A 19,725-nucleotide genomic window follows, 5' to 3' on the forward strand; every position below is an offset into this window, starting at 1 on the left:
AGAAAGAGAAAAAGTGTGCACATGAATTTATATGATACTCAATATGCTGCTTGCGTTCTAAAAAAAGTGAAGGAATATAAATCCAAAACATGGGAGAATTGATGCAAAATGACGCTTGATATTCTATATGATACTGAACATGTGCAGCATCTGCTTTAACAAGACAGCAAGTAAAAAAAAAAAAACTTAATAAAACCTACACATCGGGAAAATAGTGTGAAAACGGGGTCTTGGTTTTCATCTAGATAAAAGACGCTAGTAAATTCTAAGATATACATGTATATATACTGGATCACATAAATCCATCAAGGTGATCGTCAAAAGACAGCGGTGAAGGCTGCTATAGGGGTAGGCGTGCGGAGAGCATGAAGTACATTTCCTTACTTACAGACATTGCTTCTTTGTTCTACATTAATACTGATTGACGTCATCTACGTTTTTCTCCCTGTCCTCTTTCTCCTTCTAACGTGATCTGCTGCCATTGTTATTTTTTTATTTATAAATTGATAAACTAAAGTGACTGCTGGATTAATGAATTATACTATAACGCTTATTGTTACATTTAAACACTAAATCAAGAGAAAATGTCAGTGCATCGATTTATCGTGGGTATGCTCCCCATCCCTAATAAATAAGCTTCTTACTCACCGATAATGGCGTCATTTGACTATACCCCAGGTGGCGCTCAGATCGCACACACGTCAGTCTTTTGAATTATGAATTTGATAATATCACGATACCATTTCCCTTCCCTCGATTTCATACATGTTAATTTGCCATATGTCTTTTAATCTGACCAATCAGAAACTTCTGGAATGATTCACGAAGCTTGGTAGTGATGTCACTATAAAACCCCAATAGACCGTGAACTGAGTAGTCTTTGAGGAAATATATCAGATGAAGATGAAGATGAAGACTTTGGAGGCGATTATCTGGGTAAGTTACATGTACATGTATCTTTATTATTTCTAGTAGTGGAGGAACACAAGACACATATACAAAAAAGCGAAAAATATAGCATTCTCTCTTTTAAGATAAATGTTGATTAGACAGCTAGGGCAAAGTGATTCGGCCGCTTACTCGTATGTAGAAATTCGTACGCGTATACAAAAGGACAGCAAAACGGAAGAAATCCACTAATGAAATACTTGGACAGCTAAGGTGTCATACTTCTGCTTTAAGAAAAGCCTAATAATTATTTGATACATTTTAAGTGCGGCGTTTTCTGGCTTTAATCGTGTCATCATCATCAATAATAATAATAATAATAATAATAATAATAATAATAATAATCCTCACTGGTACTAAAACACAGTTTACAAAGACTGTGGCCAAGGCAATCTTGGTTTTTAATATACCGTGATAGCTTCAGGGGTAAATATAAGGAATGCGAAATCATATTAGTGGTTATTTATTCAGATATGTTGACATATGCTATATGCGGGCTCTGGCAAAGCAATTAAACTCTTATTCTCGTATCTCCCGTTTGATAAACAAGTCTAATTTTATAAAGCAACTGAATCTGAAAGTATCGAAAAGGCAATATTGAGTTTAAATGGCAAGTTACAAAATGTGTCATTTGTTCGAAATTGATTAACTACATGTATATACATGTATTTTTGCAACAGGTTTTATGACACAACCAACTACATAAACACAAATAGGAGAAGGTCATTAGCATTAAAGAGCACATGTAATCTTCTGCATTGATTAGCAAGACATAAAGACATATTCAAATAGACTGAGCAGAGTTGAAAAAAATAGCTAGTTCTATTTTATATTCATATGATTTGACACTTAAATTAAATACAAAACCATTGTGTTTGGCATTGGAAAAGGTTGCCTTCATATTCATTGGTTAAATTAGTGTGCCATGGTGATCGCAGTCCTGTAAAAGAAAATAGATAACCTTTAATGTAATCAGCGATGTCAGAGAAGGGGTCTTTTTCCTGAGGATTGGACCTTTTTATCCTGTCAGTTAACTCAAATTGAGAAATAGATAAAACGATGAAAAACTCGTGATGGGGAGAGTTTTTTTCTGCAACCAAATACAAATCTCCCAAACACCCCATGCCTTGCTTCGTGACACTGACAGGGGAGAAACCCAAACGAAGGACAAGAAACATTCTGCTCTATTGATGTTGAATTTGCAGAGCAAAGTTCAGCAAAGTCACAAGTGGACCATAACTACATTCTACCAGGGCCGCAGTTATTATTTTGTGGACATTTAGCTGCGCAACCCTGTAACCTTTGGCCAGATGGAAGCAATTAAATCTGTACGCGTGCAGGTGGCATTGTACCCGCTGTGCCGAAGCTCAGTGGGAGCCGATGTCATTATATGTGTAACGCTCGTTACGCAGCTTGTCTTTTCTGTCTGCTGAAACAAGTGGTTTGAAGGAACACCCTGAACTATGTCCCAAAATATAGATCTTCTATCCCAGCCCTGAAATAACAAGCCATTATTCATTAGGGGCTGTCACAGATGAGCGGTTAACTGGTTTGATTGCTGTCAAGGGGACTTGACAGGGACTTGATGAGTGACGGGGCCTGAGTAGTTACGTAAACATGTACAAGTCATGTAATCATTGATAAGTGGCAGTGTCTGAGTAGTTATGCAAACATATACAAGTCATGTAACCTTCCTTGAGATTTCAGTACAATGTCACAGAACAGAAAAGCCATCCATTTACCTGTAACCAGACACGCATCTGTAAATATCTACTGAATATCAATCTGTGGCCCTGGTAGACCATGGCAGTTAACATGTCAGACAATTAAGCTGATTACACTGAGTGCACTTTACCAAGAATTCCCTGCTGAGTTTGGTTGATCCAGCTAGTTCGGTGTTATTTACCCCAGCCCTGAAGTAACAAGCCATTATTCATAGGGGGCTGTTTTTATTGTCACAGATGAGCGGTTAACTGGTTTGATTGCTGTCAGGGGGACTTGACAGGGACTTGATAAGTGGCAGTGCCTGAGTAGTTATGTAAACATGTACAAGTCATGTAATCATTGATAAGTGGCAGGGCCTGAGTAGTTACTCAAACATATGCCAGTCATCTGATTATCCTTGAGATTTCAGCACGGTGCCATAGCACAGAAACGCCATCCATTTAAACAGAGACATATCTGTTAATATCTAGTCAAAAATCAATCCGTGGCCCTGGTATAGGGTACACCATTACAGCCAACATGTCAGACAATTACGTTGATAACACTGAGTGCACTTTACCGAGAATTCCCTGCTGAGTTTGGTCGATCCAGCTGGATTAATGTTTAAATCTGAACGTGGTCTAACACCCCATTCTCATAGATTAGATCGACCTACATTGGATCGACCTAACTCCCTGGGGGTTCACGCTAAATAGCTGTCAGCCGGGCGGACACGAAAGTTAATTACCCCTTAAAGCTTGTAGTAGGCGGGGACGGACACTTAAGGGGGATTATCTGACAGTAATCTAGTGAGACTCCCCGCGGTGATAGATCGATCTAAAAGTTGTGAGAACAGAGCCTAAGTGCTTAGAGAAGTCATATCGTTGAACTGCTCTTGGAAAATGGCCGCGATCCACGCACATTTGTTTAATGTGTCCAATACCTAAGGCAAATAATAATTAGATATATCATAGGCCATCTTGAACAAAACAATCATAGCTTATACATGTAGTTATCCTATTTGAGAAAGATTTTGCACATGAAGCTACAGATCTATTTTGCGTTTCAGTCTGTTTATGTGCAATTTCTGCTGAAGACAAAAAAAGTTCACTAACTACAAAATATACTTGCTGTTTACCTCTATAGATACTGATTAAATGCTTGGCTTGATTGGACTTGGAAAACAATTCATATGACGCCCAAACTCGTTGCTACCTACTTACATTTGTGTTGAATTTGTGATATTTACATGCATTTGCATAATATAAACATAATTTAAGTAATAACTTTTGATGAAATTTTAAATCTTGAGAGATGTTTGGAATGAGAGGCCAACAATGGCCATCTTGAACAATAATCTTGCAAAGATATACCGAATTCCATATTTTAATTCGACAATTGGAGACTTCGTTATAAGGTGTACGAATAACTGTAAAGAAATGCAAAAAAAAAAAAAAAAAAAAAATCTTATGATAGATAATGATTGTTCGATCTACTGTATTATAAATCGCAAGTACTTGCTCTGTGAGTTATTATGATTATTGTTATTATCATCATTATCATTATAATTAATTAATTAATTTATTATTATTATTATTATTATTATTATTATTATTCCGTTTAAATGCAGGTCATCTTCACGACGTGGACCATACACAGTTCAGTAGGGTTTCACACCGCAGACAATGTTATACCTTTACCTTCGGAGGAATATGTGTACAAGTGCCCGGTCCCAGGCGTCTTGGTTGCTACTGACGACTTGACGCCATTCGCTGAAATCGGAGTGGGCAAAATCATTACAAGCGAACAGAGCGGTGGTGTTTGCCACAAGGTGGTCAGAATGAAAGTCGACGGTAAGTTAAACTTGCGCTGTGCGATATTAAATTAAAGACTTTTCACATCCCTTACGAAAAAGTCCTATAGGATCCCATAAGATCCTATAGGATCCTATAGGAAATTGGGCCAATTTCCTATAGAATCCTATAGGATCTTATAGGATCCTATAGGACTTTTTCGCTAGGGATTGAGCGTTAGACCTTAGCGATAGGGCTGTACGGTATGATTTGAGAAATGTATAAGACAATAGCCTGAGTATATAAAGAATTTCAGGACAGCCGACAGGAAGACAGACAGAAACCATCAGGGGATTAAACGGCTTTGTTTTTAAGTGGGGTCGGCCATATTTAGTTGGCGGATCAGTTGGTCCTCGGATCATGTGTTCTGAATGTGCTCCTGGGCTGCATTCACAACAGCGGACTTACTGGTCTGCGGATCAAATATGGCCGACCCACTTGAATGCTTGTTGCATAATCATAATCTATTCAGTGTCTATAAGGGAATTAGACGGCAAGTTTGCAAATGGGTCGCCATGTTTGAATCACTGGCTATATAGACCGCTGTTCTGAATGCGGCCTATATAGGGACTCCGTTAGGTGAATATGTTACCCAACAAATATTGTATTACAATTGTCAACCTCACAATGTGGATTGGTCCAGTTAAGTGCCCTGCTCCATCAGATAAAAAACAAAGCAAGGATAAAACGATCGATGTAAAAAGGGTGTAGAGCTGCATCTGGAACCGAACCAATTTCGCAACCGTCGCAAAATTCGTTTAGATGCAAAATGTGGCGCTACCAGGGATTTAAATGATAAAGAGGTGCATACAATTCGCCTATCATTTCCGATCAACGGAGCCCTGCGTAGTTAGGCCTATAATTGATGATTTTTAAATGTCTTTTGTTTTTGATTTTATAGCTAAATTCAATCCACGTCTATACATGGTAATCCATGTCGACAGAACAACCCCAGGGTCATTTTAACGGTAAAATAGTTTGTATCTTCAACGTACACAAATGTAACAAAAGTTACAAACGTGGACGCATGCTTTGTACATGTATATTATAAAGAAATCCTTAATCGTTTCCTTATGTTCAATGCTGAATATAGGTGCCGTCAAGCTACTTGCGACACAAGAAGTTACAGGTAATGAGTTATTCACCGACGTGCAGGATAACGACGTCCTCGATGTGGTAGAGGTGATTCCCAGTCTGAAAGCAATCGAACACGAACCCGAACCTTGCCTTTACCACACTCTTATGAATTACAATCCTAACATGCAACCGGTCAGCCTGAACGGGTTTGACTACAACGTTTATTCCTACAACGAAGCAGACCCGAGCTACGATCCAAACCTGCCGGGTGGGACTCCGCCGAGTGAATTTGCTCACGTGCTCATCTTAAGCAACGTTACAGTGCACAAACTACAAGGTAAAGTATGTCGTCAACTCCGTGTGATCTAGGCCCCCTTTACACTGGACGCGCACCATCCTTCTACGATCTTTGTGCGACCATGACACTGGCATCGCTGTGGTCGTAGAAAAGAGGCACATGTATCGCTTTGGTTGCAAAATGAATTCTCAACGATCGGCTAGGGGTCAGTATGTAAGGTATTATTTTTTTACTCTCAATCGGGACCGTAGTACGAGACGCAGAAAGGACGCCGTCCAGTGTAAAGGAGGTTTTTAAGTGGCTGATTTAAACCAGCATATAATATATAAATGCAGGCATATGAAGTCAAAAGTCAACCAGGGCGGTTTGAATTCCTTTAGTAGAAGAAACACGATAATTTAAAATCTTCTTTTATGATCTTTATAATATTTTAAATGTAAACTTTTCAGATATTTCTATAAGGAAGTGCGTCGGACATAAGTATGATATAGAGCACAGGGAAGAAGTGGATTCTCATTATGCAGTAATGAGGGTAGAAGAGGCCCCTCCCGTGAAACCAGGAGATATTATAGTTAGCAACGACTGTGAAGGATTTGTGGAAACTGTCAGCAGCGTGCAGAGTGGGGACAGAAGTTCGTACATTCGATCGGACTTGACTCACTGTGAAATATTTGAAAACGGGGACACTGCATTGGAGTAAGTTTTCTTCACTGGAAATTGCTTTTAAATTGTCTGTTTTTGTTTGAATTGAGAGAGAGAGAGAGAGCGAGAGAGACCGGAAAAAATAAAATAGTAAGAATGGAAGGCCAGGAGAAACTGTACATCTGTAAATGTACACTTTGGAGTCAAAACTATTATTTGGTAGAAAAAATATAATGAAGTAGTTTTCAGCGGAATTGCATTCGATTGTTTGGATAAATGACGAGTCATAAAAGGCAATTTTTTTATGTTGGTAATAATAATGACAAGAAAAAAATGTTATCAGAGTCGGTTAGACTAAGAACTTGAACTTGACTCTGGGATATTATTATGCATCGTAGTTTGAATTCGAGATGGAGTCGATGTAACGTGACAGAGAGTCCCCTGTTGTTACACTATTGTGAGACCAAACACTTACCAGTAGCAACTAAAGTACATTCTCTAATTTAAAACGTACACTTATAATGTAACAATAAAGTGTGAATGACATCACTGTTATAAAATAACATAAATGCCATATGCTTACTTTTTTGCTATAGTCTAAGGTTTCCTAAGCGAAGGTCCTGCCTGTCTCACTACTTTTAAAATGTCTGCCTAACTCGGCACAGAAAAGGCTAGAGGGTCACGAGGACTACTTCTCACTTATGCAAATTATAAGTGGAGAGGCTGAGATTGTGCTAGTTGTGCTTCTAGTACTTCCGGTGCAATCACTGCAACTACAATATCTGTTGTCATAGTCTGCTAAGCGCGTAAATCAATACATTTGAGAATTTTGGAACTGGCAGACATTGCAATTAGAGCTTAGGCTGCATTCGCAACCCTAGTTGTTCCTTGGGCTAACAGATCTGCGGATCAAATATGGCCGGCCCACTTACCACGAATTCCCAGCAGGCAATCTATGCACTGTATATTGGGCTATAATAGTGCAAGTTTTAAAGTTAGTCGGCCATATTTGATCCGCGGACATGTTAGTCCGCGGACCAAGTTTGGCTGTGAATGCTATTTTTCTCCATCACAAATAAATACGACCTTTTTTCCTCACTGCTTTTTTTGCGTTTTCAGCATTAAAAGTTGGACTCGGAGCCCCAATATCACGTCCTGCGCAGGCGGAAATGGAGAACCCGGTATAATGATAATGGATGGACCAATCAGCGGATTACAGAATGATGACGTCATCGTCGGAAGGAGATGCAGGCCAATCGTTGGTGAGGTGAGATGACAAAGACAACTAGGACCGCCTTAATTGAGGGTCCCACTGGGAATTTTCGTTACCCGTGAAAGCCACTTTTTTATTTCCCAATACGCGCGAAACATTTCATATTATTTAGCGTGATTCGTGAAGCACCCCATTCCCGTGACTCGTAGATTTTTATTCTTCGACTTCCGTGAAACAAAGTCATCATAGTCGGGGATTCGTGATTTTCAGGATACAGTATTCGACTCGCATTATTAGTGAAACAAGAATTAAATGCTTTTACTGTTAATTTATTGTATTATTTACCGTGAACTGTGACCACTAACCCCCCCACCCCCCGACCAAATGGACCCTGGAACTTAATTTGAATGGTCAACCATTTGGAATTGAAGAAAGTTTTTGGACTAAAAGTTTAGACCAATTTCCAGACCAATTTTTTTTTGTAAAACGTCCCTTGCGGCCTTCTCTATATTTATACCTTTTATTAAATCATAAACATCCCCAGAAATGCACTGCATGACGTCACGCTTAGCCCACTGCGCATGCGTGCACTTTTAATGAGTTGCTAGATTGCCATAGGAAAATGAATGGGTTCACGATTCGTGGGTAATTCGTGATAAACTTATGGCCTGATGCCGATAGACAGCAACGTTGTGCTATGCTTCAAGCAACTCCTGACCAAATATCGCTAGGGTTTAAAAAAAAATCCGTTGTACACACGTACTAAGAAGTTTGCCGTGTATTGCCTAGCCTACCCTCAGCAAAACGCACATATTTTCAGAAATAGTGATTTTCGACAGTAGATTCACTCAGAAACAAAGGCAAACTTATTCGTTGCCGATAGCACCAGCAGATACACTGTAGCAGCACCATACAGAGTCTGATTAAAAACTTATCATGGCAATTGAAGAACTTTTACCACTGTACAATGGAGTCCAAAAAAAGCACTTGGCACAAATGTGAAACTGCCCAGTGCAAGGCCAAGAATTCAATCAGTATTTTCAATCATATTATCAGATTCTACATAAATTGACTGACAATATCACTACTCAGTATTTAACTAATCTCTTAATCCAAAATTCCTATCATCATTTAATAATAATGCAAAATTCTTCTTTCAGATTGCTATTTATTTTAAATTTTAATGCTGCAACTGTTCCAAAATAATCTTGTAGTAAAGGAAAAATGCAAATAAGAAGTGGAAGACCAATTTTACCCACATTATTCAATTATTTGAATATAAAAATAATAAGATCACGATTTTTAATCGTTAAAACAAATTAAAATAATCTTTCATGAACTCTTTCTTGAATAACATATTGAACAAAATTAAAGTTATAAATTAGTGGTAATGGCTTATTCTGGAATATATGACCTCTGCACATCATCAGTACCCGACTTGGTACAGCATAGTTACTACTTGGATACAGAGTTAGATTTAATAATGGAACAATAAGAACAATATATATTACAATAAACTTCTCTGCACATGTCAGACGCTTGTTACCATGAAATAACACTACTTGATAATGGGCTGAGCACTTATCACAGAGTCTGTGTGCGATGCCATTGTTGTGCTGTGATCGGCTAGTTGAGTCACGTGAAGCCTTACTGTAGCGCCCTCGCGTATCGCGTGAATGCTGCGCATTTCTGGCCCTGATTTGCGCTTGCATCACGTACGTGTGCCAATATTTCTTGCTTTTGTAAAGTATAAGTATCAAGTATCAGATTTTTGATGTCAATTGTCGTTATACATGTAAAAAACACCATTTTTAACATGTTTGAGTTATCCCAAAATTAATATCTTAACATCAAGCTTACAATGTGCTTGTAATTATTTCATAAGGCATTTTTTCTAATGATTTTAGAAAAAAACATCAGATCATTTTATTGCGTCCTTTTTTATTGTCAATACATTTCGTTACAAAATAAAATCTTTATGGAATGCGCCATTTAAGAATTGAGTAGTTATTATGACAATGTTTCCCACCGGCGTTTTCACCAAGTTTGTTACTACAGACCTATTCACAACTTGATACTTTATTAAAGGTGCTGCGAAATGTCACGAACGGAGACTATGTGCTGATCGAGTATGCTGCCGTCGTTGTCATCGACGTGAGCTCTCACCAAGTACGAGTGGTCAGCGAACACCAACACTTTGAAACCCACAGGAGGATAAGACAATTGGACCATACCGGGACAAACATCTTCCCGACGTCGATGTCAGTGACAGTGGCACAGTCTACGGTGAGTTGTGTGCAGTTCTGGGTAGGCACTGGCATAACACTTACGTAAACGCTTGTAAACGCGTGCGCACGCGCGCGCTCGCGTGCACACACACACACACACATGAAAAAAAAATAGACATACATGTACACGGGGCGACATGTGATAGAGACGTTTGTTGTATTCATGTTAAAAATTGCCAAACAAAAACGACATACACTGCTGAATACATCGTGTATTGTATGTTGCAGTCCAATTGCAGCGTCTTCAGTGCATCGGCGAGCGTGAACTTTCTAACCCAGCTACGTATGAGCCTCTTTCTGAATACCTCTTCGCCGTATATAGATGGCGCTGATTTTAACATTTCCACAACTGTGAATTACGCTGTCAATTTTCGTACGGATTTCAATTGCAGGTGAGTCTGACGCATTTCTTTCCATTTTGGTTTAGCTTGTTTTCAGATTGCTGTTTTCAAATGTGATTGGATTTAGATAAACAGGAATTTTAGAAAGCTAAAATATACAAATTAACCATTAACCTTTACTTATATCTGATGCTTCTCTTATGCAACTTTCTAAGCCAATGTCACAAGTGCATTTGATACACTGACGAAACCATTGGACAAAATGTGTAACATGCGTAGTCGTAATTGTGTTTAAAAAATGAAAAAAAATTAGTTGCAGTGACCAAGAAAGTCTCATTGAAACCCAAATAAGGAAGCTTTGGTAATTTGCTTCTTAATCACCCTTCTCAATTTTGTTCCAGTGATAATCGGACTGTTACCATACCAACAGGACCCCCTATATTACGCTTCAATCTTGCGCTGTGTGCGTACAGCTTTGGTTTTCCAATGCGTATAGTTTGCCTCCCAATGGCTGTGTACGCCACGATAAGTGGAGAATTCACCATCAATACACAGGTACAGACTTTTATTCCATAGTGCCTTTACACGTACTAATGAACGATTTTCGTGAATTTTTAACTTTAAAGGAATGACGAACAATGTATTTTATTCTTACAATTTTCCTTCAATGATTACTTTAATATATATATTTTAATCTTATCCCATCTTGAATAGTATATCTTTTATAGTATAGCGTTTGAAGATAGGCGAGGAGATGTTACATATTTGCACTCATGTTGTAATTGTTTTGTTTCAATATGATATTATATGTCAAGGGTGTATATCCAGGATTATTTGAAGGGGGTGGTCCGATTTTTTTATGATTGACAAGCCTAGGTTGCGGCCGACCCTCGCCCTCTTGGTAAAGAGAGCGGTATTGGTGCTTTGGGGGGCAACTGTGGTTCACAAAGTTAAAATTCAATTTTCAAGAGGGGAATATTGGGTTTACATTCTTTCGAAACCGAAAGATCTTTTAATCTGTTGACTTCAGCGAGAGTCCCCTTGGAGTCAGTTTCAATTTTCTACGACGTTAGTTGTGAAAGCACAGTGAACATTAGGCCCTGCTCATATATTATCATATATTATTATATGTTAACATATATTTGCGATATACTTATTCAACTGTCATTGTGGTACGTGAAGTTTTGCTCAATTTCACAAGTTCACTTCGAGCTGTTTAGACAAATCAAAATGAATCATTTTAACTAGGTTAGACAACTTTCTATGTAATTTCCAGACTATTAGGTTTTTAATTTCAAGAAGTGGAACGGTATAGAGTTTGCGCGATGTGAATAGGGTCCAGAATCTAATTAACCACATCCCACAAACAATATCGCACGCAATGGCAGATTTCACTCTTGTTTGGAAAAGAACTCTTAATAAATATCTTATTGCACATGGGGTAAGCAGTCTCTTAAAACTTGAAACAAAATGTTAATATGTTTTCTTATAATATCCTAGGGAAGCGGGTTCGTAACATATCATCTGCAGCGCACTGGCAATGTGCAATTCAGCGCCTCTTGGAAAGAGAGCGAAGGAACCTCACACACGCCACCTGTCGTATGTATTTTTGCATAAATCGTAAGAATACTTGTGTTCTTCCCCGGTATACGTTTTCTCGCCAAATCTATATGTTATTTCCCTCGAAGAAAATTTTAATTTCTCCTACTTAACGGGTCTGTCTTTTCATTTGTTTGTACACATATTCATCTATGTCTATGTTTGTCATTTTTTTCCTTTATTTTCAATCTTTTGATATTTTTTTCTGACAGTGTCGTAGGCCCTAACTTCTCTACTTTCTTGTCCGTTTTTGTGAAGATCTTTATCTCTGTATTTTATAGTTTGATAAATATGTTTATCTCTTCTTTCTTTAAGTACCACATGTCGTCTTCGGCACCAACGTATGATGGGACCCTCATTGCAGGCGGAACCCGGTCTTTCACTGAATTACGACTCAATACGGGGTTGTTTTTGAGCTATCCACCACAGGATTGGAATACCACGTTCGCTTACTTTTTGGGAGGAGCAGAACTGACGGCAACCATTGTTAGAGAATTGATAGAGGATCTGAATCTTCCCGTAGAATCAGGTAAGCGAGAATGTTATTGAATTTAAAATACCAAGTCGGACACTTTTTCTTCAGGTGTCTTATTAACTAGATTTAATATATGAGGTTGTTGGCAATCGGCTAGTGCCATTGGCGGACACCAACGTTTTCTTACCAAGGTTGACTTCGCCGTGGCCTGACCATTATCGGAACAAGAAAAAATGCTGAATTACGAGCCACAAAAATATCGCAAACATTTCAGTTTGCACCCCCCTCCGAAATCTACTCCGATCGTTCAGCAAAACTGACGTTTCCACTTCTTGACATCTCAGTGATATGACTATTTTTGTAATATTTATAACTGCGTCATATCAAATGATATGACGCAGTTATAAATATTACAAAAATAGTCTTTTTTGTGTGCTTTTTAAATTTTTTTCTGTTGATGATCCAAGCAACTCATGTATTTCTTACTAGTACATAAGGATATTTTCTTGGCATTGTTATTCTTACCTCGTTCACATGAACGGTACTTGTATTTCGTTTTTGTTTATGATTTATACATGTAATACTCATTTCTCATTTGAGAATTCGTTTGGCCAGTGAGGCTTTAGTCCCCCTTTTTGAGAGACAAATCTCACCAGGGGGCGACACGGACAGTAGGTGCTGGTTCCAGGGTCACCTAAGCATATTTGATAACTGCTTTTACCACATCAGGTTTTGTACAAATTTACAAACGAATAAATAAATGATTACACAACCAAATTTACGATCCCAACCCTCTACCTAGTTAATTCTCTCTCTCTCGCTCTCTCTCTCGTTTGATTATGATACGATAATGATATTACATTGCAGCACCCATTTTGCAAATTTCCTTGGAGACGCCTGTCAGGGCCAAAGTTGATGTCCTTTCCTGCCCGGACCCTGGACAGTGTAATAACGACACGGACAACGTGAAGGTGTCTGTGAACGCGGAACACCCGGCAGAGGTTGTAGGGACGCTCCAGCCGTACGACTTGCCGACGAGATTCTTCCGAGAGGCTGGCCAGGGCTTCACTGGATAGTGAGTGGTTTAAAAGAGTTTTTATTATTGTGCCAGATGATATCGAGAGAGAGAGAGAGAGAGAGAGAGAGAGAGAGAGAGAGAGAGAGAGAGGGAGGGGTGGACCTCAACAGAAAGAGAGAGGGAGAGAAAATTAAATATTGAAAGAGAGGTACATGTAGAGCTCATCAAACACACACACACACACACACACACACACACAGAGAGAGAGAGAGAGAGAGACAGCGAGAGAGAGAGAGAGAGAGAGAGCGAGAGAGAGGAAGATGGGTAAATAAAATAGAGTGAGTGAGAGGAGAAGAGGTAAAAGCATGTGAACAAAATTATTGTCATATCTAGTTACACTTAGCTTAAAACACGACTTTAGCTACATGTACTCTCCAGTTTATCTTAGCTTTAAACGCGACTTAAAGATCATTTAAGATGACGATTAAGAAGTTCTGATGGAACGAAAGTACAGAACAAAATATTAGAAGATAATTTAGATATCTAATAGTGAACATTTTAATATACACATCTAACAGTGTGGTACATTGATGGTATTTTTTTTTCAGCAAATGTTTTATAACGTCACTGAGACCCAATTGTTCTAGTGGCGGAGGAGATGAGAGAGGTGACCCACACGGGGATTCCTTGGACCACAAGCCATTCAGTTACGGCGATGCCGGCCTGTTCCTGTTAAGCAGAGTGGCTGAACCTTATCGGGTATGTTTTGTCTTGGTCAACCCTGCCCGTAGCTTCATTATCCTATATTTATCTACCAGTCGTCATGTCGCTCTGTTTAGTGGTTATCTGCGTTTGTTACGTAGTAATTGCACCTTTGGTTCTTTCTTTCATATTGTGTGTCAGTTAATCTGCCCCTCTGTCTGTGTCTGTCTGTCTGCCTGTCTGTCTGCCTGTTTGTCTGTCTATGTCTGCCTCTCTGTCTGTGTCTGTCTGACTGCTTGTTTGTCTTTCTGTCTGTTTGTCTGTCTGTTAGTCTGTCTGCGTGTCTGTCTGCCTGTCTGTTTGTCTGCCAGTCTGTTTGTCTGCCTGTCTGTTTGTCTGTTTGTCTGCACAAGAATCCGTCTGTGTGTGTGTCTTCAAGTGTAACACCGTATTAAACTACCTATTTACCTCTTGGTGAACCTGTTTGACTTCCAATATTACCATTCATAATTTTTTTCATCGATACTTTTTAATAATCATGTATGAAACAAAATCCTTATGCTGTTTTTAAGGCGTATATTAATAATGAGGAGCTAGGCAGTGTTAAAGTTATTCAGAGGATGGGGGCCCGGGGGGGGGGGGGGGGAGCTTCTCTTGACAAGGTGGGGAATTGTGGCGATATCTGATAGCTATATCCATCACAACCATCTATCATTTTCTTGAAACAGTACAGCATCCCGTTACAATTCCCTGTTCGTAAATGGTAAGTCATACGTAGTGATTGGGCTTAATTGTGTTTTTTTTTACCCAGGGTGACGTAGAGACGTTATTCAAGATTGTCAGTAAAGCAGTAGCTGCAAGAGGAACATCATTCGTGGAAGCTGGGCTAATGTTTATATACGGGAAGAAAATCATGGTTTCGAACACTGGCACTGCGCAGGTAAAGTGTATTTTCATTTTATGAAAATAGGTGGGCCATATTATGAAAAGTTTGTCAAGCGATTCTGAATCGCGCCGTTATGTGACCAGAAAATTGAGCTTAGGCAAAAAAAAAATATTTTGCCACGAGAATCACATAATTTCCTTTCAAGATTCGGACACCAGAAACCTGTATTTGATTTCAAACATCTGAACTAAGTGATGCAGGGATAAAAAACGTAGAAAATAACATGGCGGCACTTAGGACGTATTAAGTCCATCTAGGCAAGACTCAAGTAGATGACGAATCGCCAATTATACCCAGAGAGGTAGAATACGTCGCAAAAGTGGTCGAGGTAGACAACGAAAGGCCTTCCTTCCATGCCAATTTTGAAATTCCAACAAGACATATATATAACATAATGTATATACATGGGCGGATCCAGGATTTTTTAGGGGGGGGGGGCGCGAATACGACACCGATCTCCCCCCATCTTGGCATGGGGTTCGGGACCCTTTGAAGGGCCCAAAGATACGTATTTTAAAAGGCGAACGGTGTTATTTTGTACGGTTTAGAAGTATGATTCTGCTAGCCAAAATTCTGATTTCAAGAGGGGACCAGTAGTGTGATTTTTTTTCAGAAATTGTAGGGGAGGTCAGGGCCCCCCTGACTACCCCCAGATTCACCACTAGCAGTGCAAATAGGTGTCCTCAGGGCTGCTGTTCTCATGAAAATATTCCTATAATTGAACTTTTAATTTTTATACAGGAAATGTGTTATTATTTTTTGTCATTTAAGGTCGACGATCAAGAGGTGACACTTCCTTATGAAGAAAATGGAATTTCTATCAAATTAGTAAACAAGTATTACCACCGCCGCGGAAAGCAAGGGAAAACTGTCAACGAGCGAGCCATTTCCATTCAAACTGCTGCGAAAATTAACCTTATAGTCAGTCTTAAGAGGCACTACCTCGGTCTGACCTTACCCGGACATTACCGAGGTAAAGTGGAAGGGTTATTTGGGAACTTCGACGGTGATCCGACCAATGATGAAAGAACGTGTGACGGGAGAGACCTCAGCCACGAAATACTTCCCAAGGCTGAAAAATGGAAGTTAATGGCGGAATCTTGCTTAGTGGACGAGGACGGGGAGTAAGTTACAGGCCATTCTGATTTTGACCTAGATCTATTTAATGTATGTTGTAGGTGAACTGAATTCGATGTGTGTATAAAATAACGAAAACTAAAGCATTCTGTTCATGTTTAATTTTAACATATTTTTTAATCTTTTTCTAATTCATCGACTTTGCCTTTTTAATTCATTGTAATATAAAATACATATTGATTAATCATTGTGCACGGTTGATGAGACGCTTGTTAAGCACTGAAATTATTCTCATAATAATAATAAATATTCGGTTTATCTTTTTTGTTTAACTCTATGTGTTTTGGTATTTTCCATCAGATTGATAAACGAGGCTCAAAGAAGAAAAAGAAGAAAGAGAGAAGACAAATTCTAGACGAGAAACAACGTGTGCTGACAGAGACGGACATCACTTGAAGATTCCCGCGACACACCACACACGAAAATGTTGTGCTCACATATATACACTGACAGACAGTCATTATCGATTTACAACTGAATTCAATACACTCCTTAACCCTGTGTACAATATTGCAACTTTTTTTACCTTTCTTTTTAGCGCTCGGCAATCACACAATGCCACGCATTTTGAGGTCAACCACTGGAGAACCATTCAATGCAGTGTCACACCAAGCACAATACGATGTCACACCTAACACAATTCGATGTGTCACCCAACACAATGCTCTGTCACACCTAACACAATGTAATGTCAAACCTAACACAATGACACAATTCCTGAATTGTTTGACTTAACACACAGTCACATCGAAGACGCCATGCAATTCACAAAGCGACTAAATTTGACACCTGACGAGACACTTGACAATCAAAACACTGTCACCCAAAACACACGTGCTGTCTCAATCACAACGATATTCAACATGACACACGGACACGTTGTAGACTTTCTCAAGCAGCGGGAAGATGAATAGGACGAAACAGCCTTTCTTGCTCGTTTAATTCTAATCGTTTTAACCCACTTCTGCGATCTGCAACTTAAGGGATTAGATGTATTAGTTAATTTGTATAGATTTTAACACGCTTTTAAAAGAATGGTTAAAAGTATTATTAATGTATACTGTATGCACGGCTAAAAAAATATTCCAAAGTCCTATTTGCATGTCCACCTACCCTGCAAAAAGATAGGTATTCTATATATCAGAACATCTTTTGCCCTTATGCTACACTTCCTTTGCCAAAATGTGGAAGGATTATATGCATGACATGGGTGTATGGGTATTATTCCATTCTTGTGCCATCCCTTCTTAACATACCTAGTATACGTGGAGGGTTATTGTATATTTGCATGTACATGTTCCAGCGCATCTTGTATGGGCATTTGTACAATTGTATTTTTCAGGTTACAGGTGGAGGGATAAAACCAACCACACACAAAACTCTTCCGGTCATATTTTTAACATTTTTCGGTCTAGGCGTGACTACGGGATCCGATTCACTGCTAGCAGCATAACCAGTATACCGTATAATTCCACATCCACACGGCTTACATCCTTTTATTCCAGCACCCAAAAGGTGACAGCACATCATATTTGGTAGAGCTACACGTGTGTTACAGGTTGAAAATTATTGAATATTTTATCATTTTCTGACTTCAAAATTAGTCAAATGTGATTAACAGAGGACACCTCGTTTGTTTAAAAATGGGCAAAGTTACTTTTGTCCATGGTTTACCACATTGCCATTTGGTGGGAGAGGGAGCACAGGTAAAACAGGGATTAACTTCGGTATATGTTATAGGAGGAGTCGGTTTGATTTGGCGCTGAAGAAAGAAAACGATTACATGTCCAGTATTACAAATGTGTGGGATACAGTTTTCATTACCATTTGGTTAGCGTTAACCGTTCATGTAGGAACGCCGCCATTGGGAACGCAAGCACACAGCTGCTGTCGAACCAATGTATTGCCATGAACAGCCCGTGGCGCAGATAATGCTACTGAATCACCATGAATAATGAAATGATCAAAAGGAATTTAAAAAATACCAGTGCAAGGAGCCGAATCAAAAATCATGGACCTATATGATCTGAAATGACCCAGATTTTAGGGTAACAGCACCAAAAATTAAAAAAGATTACAGCGCAATATGAACATGGCACGAACGATAATTTACAATATGACACAGCACTGATTTAAAAAGGAAGAAATAGAATCTGAGCCTTTATCTGACAATGAAACTGTTTGACGTTGTAAAAAAGTGTCACTTAACTTTTTGTGATACTTCAAGGCGAATTGATACCGCATTGCAATGACAATATTCATCTAATGGTGCCATTGACAATAAATTAACAATGTGTAACGTCATACAAGAAAAACTGTGGGAATGCGTACTTTTATGATGTTTATGGGATACTTGACAAAGTAAACGGAAAATACGAATCACAACGTTTGTTTGTATTTCAATTACTACAAAGTTAATTTAAAAGGAGTTAAAAAACGGAAAGAATTGTTGAATTTTAGTTCTTTGCTTGGGACACAGGGCAATAAATGATTGGAAAGTTGATAGTGTTTTTATATATTTTTTATTAATACTTTTTTTGTAGCACTGTTAATCTGCCACGTCGCCCGCGTGTTTATCTTAGAATACATCTATTTCGACGAAGATGACTTATTGGGCCGCTTAGGGTTTTTTAAGGGTAGTTAATGCTCATAATGCTAATATTCATTATAGATATTTGTGTATTTGCGAAACATGCACTGTTTATCAGCTGGCATGTCTGTATCGAAGCTCGGTTTTTAGTCACCGATCAGAGAGAACTAGATTTAAAAATTTAAACATAATCATAATTATCATCACCGCAATTAGAATTTAATCAATGTCGTCAAAAAATTTGAAGGTTGACAGAATGCTACTGCATTCACGTAAACAACTGAAGGCCCAAAGCGCTTATGTTGTGCCTTAAAATGCGTTCTTCGCGCTAAGACTTAAACCAGGTAATGAATGGGGCATAGCACCGAAAATGAAGCTAATCGGCATTCTTTCCGTGCGCTACTCGGTCAACGGCACGGGGATTAGACCATATAATGTGCTATAATTGTCAGTGTGTAACCAAAACCAGAAAACAACTTACGCATGGTGGATCAATAGCGAAGAGCAAATACTCCGGTATTGATCTTACACATTCTTGAGTTTATTTTTGTTTGTTGATTATATTGTGAGAATGTTTTTCTTCCTGCGGTGTAAACATTTTGGAAACGGTGTTATAATTTGTAATTGATCTCGGCGAACAGGTTGTTATGTATTGAAGTAACTGAGATTTCAAGCCAAGTGGGCATGAAAAGTTTCTTTTTCAATGGGTTAAGGATGCACACGCATGCACATTCATAAACACGTGCACCTGTGTAGCGTCCAGTACCAAAACTGGTACACGTGTATAGAACGCGAATATGTATGAAGTGCCATAAATGGATGAGGAAAAAGGGAGGATATGGAAAATAATCGAAAACTAATAAAAATAATCCAAAACATAATAATAATAATAAC

The 19,725-nt window shown here is 38.7% G+C and overlaps 1 protein-coding gene across 1 annotated transcript; it reads left to right on the plus strand.

The window, feature by feature from the left end:
- Nucleotides 1-750: 750 nt before the first annotated feature.
- On the plus strand, nucleotides 751-18,744 carry LOC106156194 (uncharacterized). The gene is made up of 15 exons (XM_013531315.3): nucleotides 751-936; nucleotides 4,283-4,505; nucleotides 5,599-5,919; nucleotides 6,330-6,576; nucleotides 7,642-7,789; nucleotides 9,824-10,021; nucleotides 10,252-10,415; nucleotides 10,766-10,919; nucleotides 11,865-11,963; nucleotides 12,279-12,492; nucleotides 13,306-13,513; nucleotides 14,065-14,215; nucleotides 14,970-15,098; nucleotides 15,876-16,228; nucleotides 16,542-18,744. The coding sequence occupies exons 1-15, from the start codon at nucleotides 898-900 to the stop codon at nucleotides 16,594-16,596; spliced, it is 2,703 nt and encodes a 900-aa protein (XP_013386769.2). The 5' UTR covers nucleotides 751-897; the 3' UTR covers nucleotides 16,597-18,744.
- Nucleotides 18,745-19,725: the final 981 nt, after the last annotated feature.

This window comes from Lingula anatina, chromosome 10, assembly GCF_051362555.1.
Source record: "Lingula anatina isolate TDL-2025a chromosome 10, LinAna3.0, whole genome shotgun sequence".
Lineage (NCBI taxonomy): Eukaryota > Metazoa > Brachiopoda > Lingulata > Lingulida > Lingulidae > Lingula > Lingula anatina.